At 37.4% G+C, this 17,740-nt stretch overlaps 1 protein-coding gene across 1 annotated transcript; it reads left to right on the top strand.

The window, feature by feature from the left end:
• The first annotated feature begins 6,946 nt into the window (after window positions 1–6,946).
• LOC131684701 (V-type proton ATPase subunit G-like) lies at window positions 6,947–17,137 on the top strand. Its single transcript, XM_058967805.1, has 3 exons — window positions 6,947–7,171; window positions 7,343–7,443; window positions 16,686–17,137. The coding sequence occupies exons 1-3, from the start codon at window positions 7,090–7,092 to the stop codon at window positions 16,851–16,853; spliced, it is 351 nt and encodes a 116-aa protein (XP_058823788.1). The 5' UTR covers window positions 6,947–7,089; the 3' UTR covers window positions 16,854–17,137.
• The last annotated feature ends 603 nt before the right edge of the window (window positions 17,138–17,740 follow it).

The raw sequence follows: 17,740 nt of genomic DNA, 5'->3' as shown, positions 1-17,740 counted from the left end.
CTGCAGTTCGTAGGTACCTGGAATAATTAGCCTATTGACAAGTTTTAATTTTCTGACATAAATGATGCGTTTTCATCACTAAGACATCTCACAGCATGCTTCTGAAGGTATTTCTAATGCACGGGTGGACTGAACTGGATTTGCGCCTCTTGAAAGGCGGGTGTTAGTTAGCGATTTCTATGTGCGAGGAGATTGAATTAGACTAGAGCAGATTCAGGTTTGATTTGTTTTTAAAAAGTTGCGAAGCTAATCTATAGCGATTCTTGGTAGTCAACGCTAAAGAAATGCCACCTGACCAAGATAAAGCGCTGGTTGGGCTTTATTATTATCACTGGTTTGCAAGCATTAATATTTTATGTCAATCAATTTTCTTAGGATATGTTCAGCTGATTAGTGCTTAATATAGGTGGTTAATAAAAGTGGATTTAGAACGGAAAAAATCACATCACCCGCATAGGGTTTTTATTTATTATTTCGATCATTTTTGTTCCGTACTTCATATATGGTGTACGCTGCCGCTCTCTTTGTTTTATTTGAAACACGTTTAGTATTTTGAATATATAAAGAGTATTAAGCACGTGCATTCTAGTTCGATAGATTGGGGAAAATAATTTCGAGTCGAGTAAAAACCTAAGGGCACGTTCTGGAGTCGTTCAGTTGTAGATTCATAATTATTACAAATTTATAACATAAGACTGAAAGTTTTTAATCTAAAACTTACTCTCCCAAGCAGCAGTTTGAGTGGGTGTTTTTTAGTTTAAATTGCATGCTTAAAGGTTACTTTTATGCTTGTGTGTGCGTGAGGTTTATTTCTATGGCTTAATTTTGTTAGCTCGAGAACCTTTTGTTGTTTATTGAGCCGGAGTAGAAGATATAATAAATTGATGCTCTAGAATGAAATACAATTGGTGGTCTGGGGCGTATCGATCCTCTAACGTATTGATATGGTAAATATTCTCACGCCAGAATGCCTTCTCCAGTTTGTAGATACCCAGAATAATGAACCTATTTACACACACGTTTCATATTTCGGATATACGTGATGCATTTTTTTACTACTAAGGCACCTGACCTCATGCTTCTGTAGGTATTTCTAATGCTTGGGTGGACTGAACTGGATTTTCTCCTAAGGCGGGTGCTAGTTGGAAATTTTAGTGGGAGAGGAGAATGAGTTATATTAGAGCAGTTTCAGTTTTTGATTTGGTCCAATATGTGTTTTGATTTGGTTCTGTACACAATCCTTTAATTTTTTACTATTTGTCAATTCAAAGTTCTTTTATTTCACAACGAGATTACGAATCTACCATCTTTAATATCGCAGATATCGAAAAGAATCGTGCGAAGTGTGTATGAACTTTACAGAGATAATTGTCTGTTATTTGAGGGAAATAATTTCATTTTTATCACATAAATAGTAAATAAATTAGAGCATTTTACCACGAAAAAATTAATTTAGGATAAATGAATTTTTGTAAATAAGAGTACTATTAAACTAGGTACAGTCTTTGCAAATATCGTCCTGAAGAAAATGTTCATAGTTTTATAGTGTTTGCATATTACAAAACACTAACCATGCATGGAAGCATGGAAATCACTTAATTTACAGAATCTTTCCAAGTCATAATTCATATATGTGGAGGCAAACATGCAGTTTTATTCTAATGATGTGTAGCAGTACTGCCTTGGATCCCTTCGTTTGTTCACTTTCATTACCAAGTCATCGAGATCGGAATGCTTTATCGGTCGGAGAACATGAATGGAGTTGGATATTTCGAAAAAATAATTTTGGTGTATTAAACGTGAAATATTATAATCAAAACTATTGATGAGAACGATATGACAATTGTATTTTTGAGATATTTATACTGCGTAATATAACCATCTATCAGTTCGGATGTGTCTGTTTCTTTTCGGTAAATTACTAAATAATAATTTAGAGAAAAATAATTAAAGCCCTTATTTATTTATTTATTTATTTATTTATTTATTCATTTATTTATTTATTTATTTATTTATTTATTTATTTATTTATTTATTTATTTATTTATTTATTTATTTATTTATTTATTTATTTATTTATTTATTTATTTATAATTAATATCAACAGATACAGTGTGGTCCCAATGATAATTTCTTAATCAATTTAAAAAGTCAAATTGTAATCTGCTACGTGGAATATAAAGATCAAACTCGGATGACACTCTGTTGAAGGTCCGCTGCAAACCAATTGCAATGATGGCACCGTTAACTCCATAGTTAGTCCGGCGAAGAGGTAATCGGAGAAATAAATTATTGCGAAGGGCGCGAAGGCGAACGTTCATATTTATCGCACTGAGAAGCTCGGGGCAGTCAATTCGATCTTGCAAAATATCCGAAATCGTCATAGCACGGAATAGATCCCGCTGCACTTGCAATGTATCGAGTCCAATAAGCAAACCCCGGCTTTCGTAAGTTGGCAGTTGGTGAGGGTTGCTCCAAGGCAATCGACGAAGGGCAAACCGAACAAATCTGCGCTGTACTGTCTCAATTCGATGGACACCGTTGAGATAATGAGGGTTCCACACAACTGAACAATATTCCAAAGTTTATCGAACGAGTGAGCAGTAGAGAGATTTCAAGCAGTAAATATCTGAAAAGTGCATAGATATTCTCATTATAAACCCCAAACAGCGTGATGCCTTTGCGACAATATAGCTGATATGCTGTTTAAACGTCAGTTGTTCATCGAGAAAAACTTCAAGATCTTTGACACAATTCGCTCTGTCAATCGTGGAATCAGCTAGACAGTAATCGAATCGAATTGGCGTTTTTCCCTCGAGAACGTAATGACCGTACATTTCTTGGGGTTTAGGGTCATTCGGTTGATCTCGCACCATTCCGCAAAGGTTACCAGTTGGCGTTGAAGGAAAGCTGCATCATCAGTATTCCGGATTCTATGGTATAACTTGAGGTCATCGGCGAAAGACAACCGTGGTCCTTCTAAACAAAAGTTGACGTCGTTGAAATACAGAAGAAAAATCAATGGACCGAGATGGCTGCCTTGCGGAATGCCAGATGAAGCGAAGAACTCTTCGGATACACAATTACCTATCTTGACTGCTAGACAACGGTCACTGAGATACGATTGCATCCAACGGAGAATTTTAATCCGGAGAAATTGAAATCACCAACAATCAGGATCTCTATGAAGAGACGTGTTCGTTACGATGGGATCAAAATTTTGTTTTTGACATTGAAGATTCACAGCGGCGGTAGAGTTGTGTTCATCAGCCGACTGTAAGTGAAATTTACATTCAGGGCGTGCAGCATCTTGTATTGCTTCGGAAGGATATATACCCTTCTTGGCTTTACCTGACACAGAAGAAGTCACCGATTCGTCAGGTAGACCGCGATCGCTCGCTGGGGTACAAGAAGTTAGACAGACGAGTTTATCCGGGATAGCTTGGCGCTACTGTCCACCACCAGATGGATTCTTCTCCGCGGTAATCCTGATGATTGGTCGTCGAATTTTTGAATTGGTGACAAATTCACGGAAGTAGATGTTCTCCGGCCAAGTGTCTTTGGACAGAACCTTATCCCTGTATGATTTGCTAACGCCAACTTTGAAAGTAATTGATGTTCAGAGCTGAGAGATCCTTGTCCTTAGGAACTAGGTGAACTATTCTCGGTTGCAGATTCTCCCCCAGACAATCTTTCACAAGGGTAGAAACTTCATCATCTGTCGTGCTGGGATCGAATGCTGACAAGTAAACCCATAACAGCTCCTCAGGTGGTGACATTGTTTTTATTGTTTCAAACGCAGCTTTGGATCCACGAATATTAGGAAATTTTGTTTTGAGCGAATCATCTTCGCGTTTACGCTTAGTCGTGTTTGAAACTGGATTCTATTCAGCAATTCGTTTCCAAGGCGTTATGATTGGGGATAGCGGTTTTGAGTCTACTTTAACCGAGAGAGCTTTGACGACATCTTTCAAATCAGCTATGTCATTCTTTATAGATTTCAGGGAATTGTCGACAGGCACTATGTCGCAACAACGCGAACCCATTCTACGGAAATTATAATTTGAGAATAAGTCAGCACAGCCACAGCGTATTTGATGGTAGCACATTTTTACCGGGTTTACACATCAAAATCAAATTTGTTAAATAATTCAATTAAACAAATAAATTAGTCTGTTGAAATGCAACACGTCTTCTGGTGCTTATATGGCTTTGATTTTTACATATTTGCTGCTGTAGTAAATATCAGTGAAGTATAAAAAAAGAGTGATTACTGCTAAGTTTCAAAGAGTGTAATACCTCAGAGAACAGACAACTATTTTCAAACAAATAAGTTCATAATACTTGCGTAAACATTTGAACTAATTTCCGTTAAAACGCTAATATCGCCATACTAGCATGTCCATTATGTCGGCCAGTTGAAAAGCACATGTAAGTGATCAACTGTCAGCTCAGTTAAACTAACTCACTAAACCAAATGGCGACAGTAGCGAACCTGATGGATATTATCTTTGAATAGCCCATAATTTTTGCACAACTTTAACGGTCGAGAAGGACGTCTGTTCTCTGTGGTAATACTGACTACGCCGGTGTAGTGCAAAGCTTGGAAATTCAATATTTCGAATTTAAGTAAATCTCAACTCTGATGATTGGCGATTTCTGCTTTCTATGTCTTTAGGTCTGTTTTTAAACACGCGTTGGATCATTTGATGCTCGTTTCCATTTCGTTGGCCAAATCACATATCGACCTGAATTTATTGTGCCTTATTAAAGATACCGCTTTCTGGTCCAATTTCGCGTTGGAGTATTCGGGGTTCTTCCTTGCAGTTCATCCAAAGAATACTGTTCTCGAAGCTTGTTTATGAGGGTTTTTACACACGCGCGATTAATTCCAAAGAACTTCGCCATTTTTCTCATTTTTCTTCCAATGTGTGATATTTTAGAAACGAAAAATTTCAACCGCTCAAACAAGTAAACAAACGAAAAATGACAGTCAAACACACAGCATGCTGTAATGAGTAGATTAAAACCATGACAAATGCGTGCACACGTTGGTGTTTGTGGTATGATGGCAGTGTTGACGGAAATAAAATCGTAATAACAATTTTATAAAACATTACATCAAAATATGTTTTTGGCAAACTTGTTAACCGTATTCTGGATTACACTGCTATTGCATTGGTTTTCCAATTTGAGTAAAATAATTATCTGTAGGAGCGGATTTTATAAAAAAGTTGTTTTATTAATTTCCATACAACCTAGCCGATGCAGAAAGCTGAGAGTGCAATCAATCGCTCCCAAAATTTACAGTCAATGGGAGCTACTAAAGAAAGGCAATAGTATTGTGCTCGTTAATTAGGACCATTTTTCATTTTTCCCATGCAGCCACGAGGCATCCTTAAAAAATCATGCCAACTTACGAAATCAGGTGGCTAACGAAATTAATGGCACTTTCGCTACACCGGTGTAGTCGGGGGGTGTGATGAGTCCATCTCCCTCTTTACACTACACAAGTGTAGCATTATGTAAAAACGAAAACGTTGCTACACGGGAATTTAAATTTGTTTAGGTTTCGAATCTACTGGGAAATATAGAATGGACCTTTTCATTAGTTATAATCCTGGATGAAAGGTAATATGATCAGTGGGAGTTTCCTAGATAAAAGTAACTATAACTCCTTTGATGTATATGTGTATGGTGAGCTTTCATCATTAATTGTGGAATTAAATATAGTTATTTGACCCATTCTATACCCTATCTAGGATGATGAGCCTAGTTTGACTCCACTATGCTGCCGTTCTACGCATAATTATCCCATGTATATAGGGAATCCCATAGAACATGGGACAATTAAGCTTATAACGGCAGTATAGAGGTTATCACCATTTTGTTTATTTCTCTACCGACGATAGATGTAATCAATATTTTTGCTTGGTTCACAAGCAACAGTATAATATCAAAAGTAGCCCGAAAAAAGTGAAATCTTTGTGTACGAACGAATCAAAAATTGGAACTTAGCGCCCCAATTTTCATCCTACTATCCGATCTTTTCAGTGAGCAATGGTGTCTAGCACAACTCTAACCACCGGCTTGAAATTAGTAGAACAATAAAACGAATAGGTTAAAAATAGGCTCAAGAGCCTTCATACAAACCCTTGGCTTAGCAAACTGGCAAATATTCACACCATCCATAATTGTTTCAAAATAGATAGTCCAAACTCTAAACACATACTGATAATACCAATACGTTTGTTAAAATCAGTGTTTATTAATAAAACTTAAAAATAAATTTCAAATTTTTTGCACATAAAAAACTAGTCACAACTATTCCGGATCTTACACAGAAATGTTTGAAAAAGTGCTTCGTAATGACTAGTTTTGCGCAGGAAATAATTTTTTATTTGTCTATACTGCCAATAAAAGCACAAGAATCCCATATGGAAAAACAGCAAGCCGTGAAAAACGTTTTACATTTTCATTGAGCCTTATGGATTGGAGAACCATGTTTTGGTTTTTTCGACATTTTCTAAACAAACCTGGTAATCTTATTAGTGCATTGTGATTCAGTGGTGATACAGAACACAATCCAACAGATAACTCAATTTCGACAAAAAACATATGGGACTCTTATGTTTTTATGGGCAGTAGGTATAACCCTAACCATCCAATTTTATTTCAATTATATTTGACACCATGCGGAATATGTATTTGAGGAAAGAAAATACCACAAATCTGCACTTGAGCCCACAGCACATCGTAAAAGCTTATTTTCATCAATAAAAGCTCCGCTGCTTCATGCAGCTTTAAGCTACGTAACTATCATACATAGGATGAACTTTTATCCCACCAACAAGCACCAGTCATATGATACCAGCCAAAAGTATCGCCACCACCAACACCACAATCATCGGATCTGTCATTTCGTTCGTAATCGTTCACTACGTCTATACGGCAGAGGCAAATCAACTCGTGACTTCGGTGAGAAAGGTTCTTCACAACCAGACAGCCAACAGCCACGGCGGTTTGATTTTCATCCGGTCTGTTCCTTTGATTTTGCTTCCACACTCATCTTTCTGTTCGTTATCCGCCATGGCTAGCAACACCCAGGGTATCCAGCAGCTGCTGGCCGCAGAGAAAAAGGCCGCCGATAAGGTGGGAGAAGCCCGCAAGCGTAAGTACATAACTGCTATACGGTTTGCCTACGAAACGAATTGTGAAAACGCATCACGGTAGTCACATGACCCGAGCTCAGCTGGTGCTGGTATCACTTTTTTCGTGATAAAAATGATCGGAAACTAGTTTAAAGGTTTAGACTAAGAGATTTTGGTTGAATTTCCTGCAGGTAAAACTCGGCGCCTAAAGCAAGCCAAGGATGAAGCCACCGATGAAATCGAAAAGTACCGCAGCGAGCGCGAGAAGCAATTCAAGGAGGCCGAAGTTCGGGTATGTAAAGATTTGATATTTTTTAATTATGTAGGAAATCGAAAGAGCTAAGTACTCATAGGTGATACTGAGTATCCGAAGCCAGTTCTTGCAGTTGGCACGTGATACTGTGCTAATTGAAGATGCGTAGGAAGTATAAAATTGACTCTAATTTTTCAATGATATTCCACGCTTTAAAGCATACTCAGAAAAGTAAATACTATTTTTTTTAAAACTGCCTTGAAGCGACTTAGTGGAATGTATAATTACAACTTTAGTGAAAAGCTATGAACTGAAAACTAATTCTGATTACCTAATAAATTGTCACTTGATCTCAAAAAGTATTTCTTCTAGATTAGCTTCTTTAACAACTCGAATTAAGAATTGCATTAATTAATTGGTCAACATATTGGAGTACTTCAATCGGTTTTTGTTACCTACTGAGTTGAAAAAAAAAACAAGTAGCACAGGTTTAAAAATTACCAAAATTACTCACAATCACCATTGAGAGCGTTGTTTTGCAAAGCATTATGCGCACTACAGTTCTGTACCGTTCACATTTAGCTGTGTTTTTTCCGGATCAGTGAGCAATTTTGTCGGTTTAGATATGTATATAATTTCACTTCCTCGGATAACTGCAAAAGTCCAAAAGAACCAGCCACTCTCGCTGTGAAGGATAAGCCGAACGAGTATTGCTCTCCAAGAGAAAGCAAAGAGTGAAATATCAACTAGTTTGGTACAAATAAATCTGTACTATTAAAGTTTAAAATTTACATGGGACTCCATATGGAAAACGTGACTTTACAAAATAATTTCCCCAGAAGCCACCCATGTCCTAAAAAAAATCTTTATGTGGTTTTGGAAATTTAACATAGGAACATAGTCTTGAAGACCACGAAACTATCTGACACTTGTGGAAAAAGTTATTAAGCAGAAACCGATTGATGCTCTGAAGATTGATAAAATATTCATTTTCCCTAGCACCACTGCATTTGGCTGTCCAATTATATGTAATTTTGTTTTGACTTTATTATATTGTGTCCAAATCAATGATCTGAACTGTTTGGCCACTTTCCAAGAGTTTTGAGGGATAAATTGAGGCTTCTTTTGTACATAATTAGAGAAAGTTAAACATTATGTATATAATTCGACTGTCAGCAGCAGTGGTGCTATGAAAATTGAAATTTTCATCGATCGTCAGAGCATCGCGAACAAATCAGGCTTAATATCATACGGACTAATCTTTTAGTCTTCTGCTGGCAGGAGTCGAGCTTAGGCAACATTACTACGAATCGCTCAAGTTTAGCAACACGTCTCACGGCAAAGACACACTTATGCCTCTTTACCATGAGAACCGACAAAAGAGAAGTCACGTAAGATCACCACTGAAAACTTGTCAACGATTCACAGCATCAATGAAATGCAGCCGTTCATCTCTGTTTTCCTTTCGAATGCCTAATAAAAATCTACCCCTATGCATATCGATAGATTATCAATGATTTAACTGGTTTGATTGTATACCTCCAAATATGACATTTTTTAATTCACCTTCATATTCAAAATATTTTGGTTTACTAGAAAAACAGTTGAGTTGTGGTAAAAAATGGGTGTGAGTAGGTGGGCATAACATAGCTGGTCAATCGATTGCCTTGTACTCAACTCATCTGGGTTCGATTGCCAATCCCGCACATAGGATTCTATTCTAATCCTTACACAGTTATTCTTTAGTGTTTTTCTTGTCAACATTAATATTTGAAGCATAATATAATATGTAGCAAATATTGAAACGGACAGGCCTACTCTGCAGAGTTGGGTTTGAAGATGTTTCAAAATTATACGGTAATTAATTTATTCCTTTGATGAATAATTTAACTAACGAATCGTTTTGAATGTTGCATGAGGAAGAAACGAGGACAACCGTACCGACCGTTCCAATTGATAGGAGGTTAGGATATATCGTTGGGAGTAACTTTGCTAAGAAGGTTAATGTCTCTCCTTTGGTCTTTTGGGATGGGACAAAGGTATTTGTACCTTACCCCCTAGGTTAAAGCGCCTTTACTCGCTCTGCTCGTCCGTTCTGTTTCTTGCCAATCAAACATAAATATTAAGAAACATGCGATTAATTTTAAAATATAACAGATATACTTTCTCTAATTTCGTGCTGGACGCACCACAATGGCTCTGTGAAGCAAAGAATCTATTACTTGACAATGGTGTTCATTTTTTAAATTTTTGCCCTGGTAACTTTCACTAAAGGGGTCTGATGTCGATGATATAACTCGACTGGGCTCTGCGCTGTCACTAGGCACGTTACTTCTCACACTAGCAGGTGGTAGTACCGGTGTCTTGGTCAGACGGGAGGAATCCTACGGTATATTAGCTAAAGCCCCCCTTCAAATTTTTTCGGTAATTCATTTTAGAAAAAAAAAACATGTTTTTCCGTGACTCTTCACAAATTTGTATCTTGTTTGGTTTGAACAAATTATTGAGAGAATGTTGAGGAAGATTGTTATTTCGAACCACCGAAGACACCGGTCACGATACCTACTCTGTATGGCGAATGTGACAAAAACAGTTCCTCTCATATCGTGTGACTCGTTGGAAGAACTAAAGAAACTGTTACTTTCATACTTACTGTGGTGATCTGTTGAGATGAGTGAATCACAGAAGCAAGAGGTGGTGCTCCAGCCAACAACGGATGCTATTGAATTCCGGCCTTTTCGCATGACATTCGTGATATGAAACATTAATTGGAGGTTTTTACTACTGGAGGTTATGCTTACGGAAGTCACCTTATTCTACCATGTCAGGCATTCAGTGCTTATAATGTTCAACAAATTAGCCCTGGCGAAAGCACTCAATTTGAATAATAACTTATAACACCTGGTTGATCCTTATATATATGGACGATGAGAAAATCAATTACAAGATCTGATACACTTACTTGCACCGTGCCCACTAAAAGATTCTTGTCACATTTAGAAGAAATGGAATTCATTATAAAGGACACATCTCGAAAGTAATTCCCCATATATATTATCACAGATAACAGACGTTTAGGCTCGATTTGAATCGTGTGTAAATACCCGATACTGAAATTCCGAAAAAATCGAACGTCTGAAACACGTTTGGCAAACGTTTGTAGATGGCGCAGTGATCGATACAATGCAGTTAGAGTACAGCTGTCAAACACGTGTAGCAAACTGATGCGCAGATGGCAATAGTGAAACACGGATTTTCAACGTTTATCGATTTGAAAGTTTTCACAGGTTTTTGAAGAAATTTTGTTCTAGCCTAAACGTCTATTTTCTGTGATATTAACTGGTGTTTTTTGTGGTGGAATCTAGGTGGACCGACTCATTTCTTCCTACCTGACTACGTACAAAATATAATGCGATATTATCATTATACACATTAATCTTTACACGTCCATAGTATCTAATACCATTATCAGAATTCAGACCCAATTTAAAAGCCGCAGCAAAACTACAAAAAAATATACACCAAAAGCTGAAAAAAATTCAACAATCAAGACTTAATCAAATTAGTTCACCGCACACAACTGTGGCCGGCTTTGAAGATCCGAAACATTACCGGTTTGCATCAAATCAAAATCGCAATCAAGCTTGTTCACCGCTCGCAAGTTATGGGGCATTAAAAATCCGTAATATTACCGGTTTTTCATCAAGGCCTTATCTCACAAGGCCAATACAGAAGCCGCAACAAAATTATAATGTTATTAATATCTGCTACGGCACAGAAGGACCACAGGGGAACACCGCAGAAACTATCCGAAAGGGTTTCTTTTTAGTCGCAGGAGAAGTTATAACACTGAACTTTACTGTTGGACTCGTGAGCAGACTAAGAGGCTGATTTCTCAGCTGCCAAAAGTTTTTATTTACTTTCTTTTTGCTTACACACTAAATGTGCGTAACTCTTATTCGGGTTAATTATTGGTTGTACTAAAAGGGTGGTATGCAACAAAGAGAATAGGGAAAGAGACGAATAGAGTGAAGCCACAAATACCTTATTAAGCAGACCAATCGTGCAATGTAAATAAACATTACTCATGCCTGAGTTGGAGGAGATAAGTATTGTACATCTATTAAAAAAAAAATTTCAATTTTCGTCAGAATTTGGTTCAATCGTGATTGTGAGGTGCATTCTAGAGTATATGTATGAGTAAAAACAAGCTTTAGAATTATTTCATCTCTTTGTTTCGAAATGCGCATCGTTTGATAAACAAATCCAACGATCGACATACGGTTTGTTTTCAAAATATAATAGGAGTCATGTAAAGTGCTGCCTGTGGAAGCGGTTGCCAAAATTCGTGTTGAAATCATCATAAAAGGAGTGTTGCCGTTTTGACTGATTTTCACTCTTCGTCTCTTTCACTATTCTCTTTGGTATGCAACAGTCCCTCTCACTTAAGAAGAAACATAATTTCAGTAAACAATTCAAACATTTTCTTCATATTTAAGACTATCGATATACTGTACAATAATAAAATTTCATTATGTAATATAGCTCGACTGAACTCAATACCTTAACAATTTACAATAATTAGTATCATTTTTTTCTTATTCGGATTTTAATAAAATCTCCGAACACTTTTGCTTTCCTAATTCTCTTCGATCGTCGAAGAGGTTCGATCGCCGTCATATCGGCTTTTCGTTTGCCCAGCAAACTTTTCTTGTGGTTTCTTCCGGGAAACCCCGAAAATCATCCTCGAAATCGCTGGAACTCCTGTGGTCCACTGGCCAGTTTAGTCGCGCAATCGCGTATCTTCTGTTCGGACTCGGGTAACCCTGATTTCTCGCTTTCCTTCCCCTGCTTGAGTCGTATTATCGTAATGTTGTTTATGTTGATTCTGTGGACTGACATTGATCAGCACGTTCGACCGAACCATTTGGTCCAGATGTTTAGGGACTCTGAGCTGTGTACGGTGAGCGAGAACGGAAACGCTTCCAATTTGAATTTGAAATCCATCCGAAATTCCAAAGCGGAAACAGTCCGTTTCACCGTGGAGGTTTGCAGTTGAAACCGTCCGGATATATTCTGGTTGCAGTTGAAAATCGAAATAGTGAACTTGCGCCTTTCGATTTTTCTTCTATTTTCAGCGTGCGAAGCTAAAGCGCAACTGGTGTAGATGATGCGCAAGTTGATTCTCTAACATGTACACAAGATGCGTTTTAGTTGCCCACTCTGCAAATAGGGAAAAAACGAAAGGCGCAAGTCAATTTTTCGATTTTCAACTGCAACCAGAATATCTGCGCAGCGGGAACTGTCCGTTTTGCAGCGTATTACCACCGACAAACTGACATGACACTGTATTTTCAAATTTGGCAAGATATTATTAGAGAGTCGACGCAAAATTTTGTAACTCGTACTGTCAAACGGACGTTCGTTTGACAGTACGAGTTACGAAATTTTCAGTCAACTCTCTAATAATCATCCAAGCTACTCTATGTAACTAGAGTTCCTCCAGTAGAAGTTTGGACAAGAGAAAATAGACAACCATAGTTTCAAGGCACTTGGCTCAAAGAAGTTTGGCTATACTTGAAATAGTTAAAGGAAACTATAACCTTAGAAATATATGTTCTAGTTTTGTTGAACATTTGATAAACAGCTGAATCAATTTTGTAAACATATATATAAACAATATTTGACAAAATATGAGGTAAATCAGGGCAAATGACATACACTGCATTTTCGGCGAAAGATCTACGGTCCGATCTTAAATGGTTTCATTCTCGGAAATGGAATAGTTTATTAAGCAATGTGATAATAAATCCCGAAGTTGTTGTAACGGCATTTAATTAGCATGACACTGGAAGGTGAAGTATATTTTTCAATATTATGAGCCATAGTACTAAAGGGAGAGCAAGGATGTGAGGGAAGAAAGTTTAGTAAGCGTGGAATAGGGTCATTTGAGCAAGCTTAGAGTTTCCCGGCGACTTAACCTTTTGCATGCTACCGCAGGAGTTAGGATCTTTTGGCATTAGAATACAAATCACCTGAGTCTGTGGCATGCCCGGACGAGCGTAAAGTAACTTGTTACTTCATGCTGTCGGAACCGACTTGAAGTTGATTCAATTTTTTCGATTCACTTTTCATGGAGTCTCCAGAGAACAAAGCCAGTCAATACCGCAATATTGCCCGTGCTTTTCCAAAGAAGACACGACGATTATTTTTCGTCGCAGCAAGATTCGCAGCGCTATTCGGCGCACGATTCATCGCAATGTATTTCTTATGGAAGGACACTAATAAAATGTGGTGCAATTTTGTGTAAAAAACATACAAAAACCTGAAACTTTAGAAGCAAAGTTTTAGTCAGTTTTATTGAGAAATTCAGTTAAAGTAAATAATTAGCATACATTAAACTTGGGTAATGCATATTTTTTGACGTTTTCAGCATTTATTATCAAATGCGCCAATTCAATGCGTCGCCTCAAAATGATTAAACGACTCGTTTCCAATGAAACGTGCAATACTTTCTACTTAAAACGTTAATATACGATGCTCCGCCCATTTGAATTCGAAAAACTTCTGCTCGTTTGAATATGTCTTGTCCAGACTTTTACTAGAGGACATTAGTGTTCTTTTACGAAAGACACGTTAAGTAATGATTTGTAACTCATTATACAGATGGAGTTACTGTTCCGAGTTTAAATTATTTGCCAAAAATTTTCACTGAAATCGTTCTAGTTGTCATGTCAGTTTGTCGGTGGTATTACTGCAGCTAGAGCCGCCCGTCTATTACCTTCCGCCGTATTGATCCTGGTGACCGATCCACACCGCCAGTTCGCCTCGTCGCCACTAACAAATATCTGCTGCGGCGCAGAAGGGACCACAGGGGAACACCGCAGAAACTATCCGAAAGGGTTTCTTTTCAGTCGCAGGAGAAGTTATAACACTGAACTTTACTGTTGGACTCGTGAGCAGACGATTCTCAGCTGCCAAAAGTTTTTATTTACTTACTTTTTGCTTACACACTAAATGTGCGTAACTCTTATTCGGGTTAATCTAGTTGTACTAAAAGGGTGGTATGCAACAGCTATATATAACAAAAAATTTACACCAAATTTGATTGCGTCTTGATTGTTAAAGTTTCCCTCAACTTTTTGTGTATAATTCTTTGCGGCTTCCGAAAAGGGCCTCTAGTTTAATGAAAATCGGTAATGTTCTGGATTTTCAAAGCCCTATATCGCCGTCCGATTTTATGAAAAACCGGTAGGGGAGACCGGGGCTAGTTGGCGATTGCTTCAGTTTTCATATTTACAACTATGATTTAGATAGATCGTGCAAAATTGAATTCGTTGCATAAAAGGGCAGACTGTTGGCAGCATCCCTAAATTTTATAAAAGTGTTCATTGCATTGTCTGGGTTTTTATAGATAAAAATATGTGCCCCCGAAAAACCGGTACATACTGAGGTATGTTGGCGGTATGTATGGATATACTAGAAAATAAGCAACCAAATGGAGATACAGGTACTTCAAGGGTCCTTATAGAACGTGCTAAATGTTTTTTCAATAAAACTGTATGTTTAACGACATTTGCCATTATATTTCACTCTCAATATCGCAGCATTTTGACTTCGACGCGTACTTCATATTCAAAAGCAAATTTTCGAAATTTTTCACGCGATTGATCGAAGTAAGTGTCCCCTGTATTAACGAGATACAGAAGAATCTTAATTTGGAGTGAATTCCAGAAATAAAAATATTTGATACCTATTTTGCACTGTAAATAGTACCACCAACTTGCTTCACCGCAAACTTACCCCAACTGCATCTTTCACAAAAAACTATTTAAAAAATAACTTTCGTTGGTGGATAGATTTTCAATCTATACGGATACTGAAAGCTCTTCCCACGCACTATCGAAAAATATAGCCATTCTCGCACAGTTGCGAGTGGTGAACAACTGTGATTGCATTTTGTTTCTTGAAAAATTCCGCAGCTCTATATTTGAAAACAACGTACCGATTCAGCGAACAGACGTCAGTTGACAATCATAAAGAACGACTAAAATGTTGTAACTAGTTGAGTCTATAAGTCAATAAGTTTGGATTACGTTTTCAGTTTATGACAGTCTTCCGTTTTATTTTTGTTCGTTATTAAATAAAATGAGAAAAATGATCCAAAATCCAATTGAAATCGACTCAAGAGCACTTCTTCTATCTTTTTTATAAACTCAACAGCTCGTGTGCTTTCGGAATTGCGTTCTGATCCTGTCGTTTTTGAAAGACCCTTTCGTTCTTGTTATCCGTAGGATTTTGATGCGTTTGGTGAAACAGCTTTATTTGAAGCTGTTTTACCAAACGCATCAAATGTAAAATGAACCTATAATCAAGCAGATACTACAGTTTTGTTCAATTAGTGCAACCTTTGTGGTAATTGTGGTAAAAAATCTTGAGCAAATTACTTTTATTAACAAAAAAAAACCAATTACTGAACAGATTAGTGTCAATTTATTTGTTTAATGAAACGACGATTTGACATTTGAAAGTGGAATTAAAATCGTCATAGAAATTCTTCTGCAAAGGGCAAGTAAGTGTGATGTATTGCCTTCCATGTGTCGGAAGCAAGGGGCTGAAATTATTCCGCTTGTTTATATTTTTAGTTTCAAGTTATTTTGGTGTTGTCATCAATGATACAGTTAACAAATTTTGCGTAAATTAGAGGATATTAGTAATCAGTATTAAATGATTTTCTATCAATTTATGACCAATTTCCGGAAAATTTTGTATTAAATTCTGGTTTTTCTTTAGTTGATTAAACACCATATTTGGTTGTTTCCTTTCTCGGGTAATGAACCTTATAAGAACAGCCCATTCTCCTAAAAAATTGAAATGTAAGTAGTAACTGTGCGCATTGCGAATTAGTGGAAGTTGTGAAAATAGTTCAACTTTTATTTGCAAACCTTGATTATTCTATTTCTTCGACTTCAAAAGGAGAAGCGATCTTACAACGAGCAAACCCGCAAATGAACTTCAAGTGTATGCAATTTCGAATTCAAAACAACGAGCTTAGGATTTGATTATTTTAAGATATGCATGGAAACCTATAGTAAAACTAAACATCATTAAAGTCTTGTTTTGGTCAGACTTTTGGTCACTTTTTGGCTGATTTACCTATAATTGCATTTCAAAAGGCAGTATGTCCGTATTTTAGAAATACCTATAGAAGAATCTTACTCATTTGGTACAATGGATCTATCATTATGCTCAATTTCTCCTTTTGTCTACTATCTTTTTAGCACATCGGTTCTCGCGAGGGCGTGTCGAACAAAATCGACGCCGACACCCGGGTGCGCATTGACGAGATGAATCGCGCCCTCAAAACTCACAAGGAATCCGTTATCGTGAATGTACTGGAGCATGTGTACGCCATCAAGCTGGAGCTGCACAAGAACGTCCGCGACTAGTAACCTACTTCCTAGCAACGCATCCAGGATTCGTTTACATTCCGCCGAAACCTGTTCCATATCTTTTGGAATTTTCAGTTGTACTATCAATGTTGGATTTTTATTTTCATTACCCTAGATTCGTGCCTTTCGCTGGAAGCAAGGAAAAAGGAACCGCTGCAAAATGTATTGATCAAGTCATCAATCATCTTTAACTAGATTTACTGTAAATAAGATCATGTTAAAAGGAAACGCTTTAAGTTAATATATTACAGTTTAAAGAAGGAAAAAAGACGGGAATACGACGCTTCAGCAGTCTTATCAGTCAGTGAAAGAAACGCATTCGTCAAAAGATTGTCTGTGATTGTCTTATCTAATGAAGATAAAACCGACTTTTGCACCGCCTAGTTGGTCGAGTATCACATACAAACTACACAGTTAAAAATGTTTTAAGAATTACCATCAAGACCATCATCTAAGCTGAGATATCTAGAGTCTTTATTCTGAGTACATGGTACTATCTCGTTCATCTTTAGTTTTATTCTGCAACATGAACGACGAAAATCTTTTTGCATCGAATAGAATTACACTTCATCATCATCGTAGCTGAACAACCCGGGTACTCCGAATAGAGAATTTTGGATTCCCACGTTAATTGATCCTGAATCGGCAATCTTTAGTCTTCTAGAACGCCCGCCACCCTTCCTCTATTGCACATGAGGGGGGAGGTAGTCTCCCCCAGTCGATGACCTCTGCCAGGTTCATCGCTGAGCATAATTTTAGCTGCTCATCCTATCGGCTTTCGTGCTACATGTTCAGCTTACTGTAGTCTTCCGTATTTTGTCACGCTTCCGATGTCAGCGTACGTTCGAGACAGTAGACGTCACAATGAAGCATTTTCTCATTTT

Source organism: Topomyia yanbarensis, chromosome 2 (genome assembly GCF_030247195.1).
Source record: "Topomyia yanbarensis strain Yona2022 chromosome 2, ASM3024719v1, whole genome shotgun sequence".
Taxonomy (NCBI): Eukaryota; Metazoa; Arthropoda; class Insecta; order Diptera; family Culicidae; genus Topomyia; species Topomyia yanbarensis.
The sequence above is the reverse complement of the archived record's forward strand: the minus strand, read 5'-3'. Positions and strand labels throughout refer to the sequence as shown.

What these genes read in the sequence shown, in the direction of transcription:
- LOC131684701 (XM_058967805.1), top strand. Translation starts at nt 7,090, where the DNA reads ATGGCTAGCAACACCCAGGGTATCCAGCAGCTGCTGGCCGCAGAGAAA. An exon ending in GGTGGGAGAAGCCCGCAAGC is followed by an intron (nt 7,172 to 7,342) that starts GTAAGTACATAA and finishes AATTTCCTGCAG; the next exon opens with GTAAAACTCGGCGCCTAAAG. An exon ending in TCAAGGAGGCCGAAGTTCGG is followed by an intron (nt 7,444 to 16,685) that starts GTATGTAAAGAT and finishes CTATCTTTTTAG; the next exon opens with CACATCGGTTCTCGCGAGGG.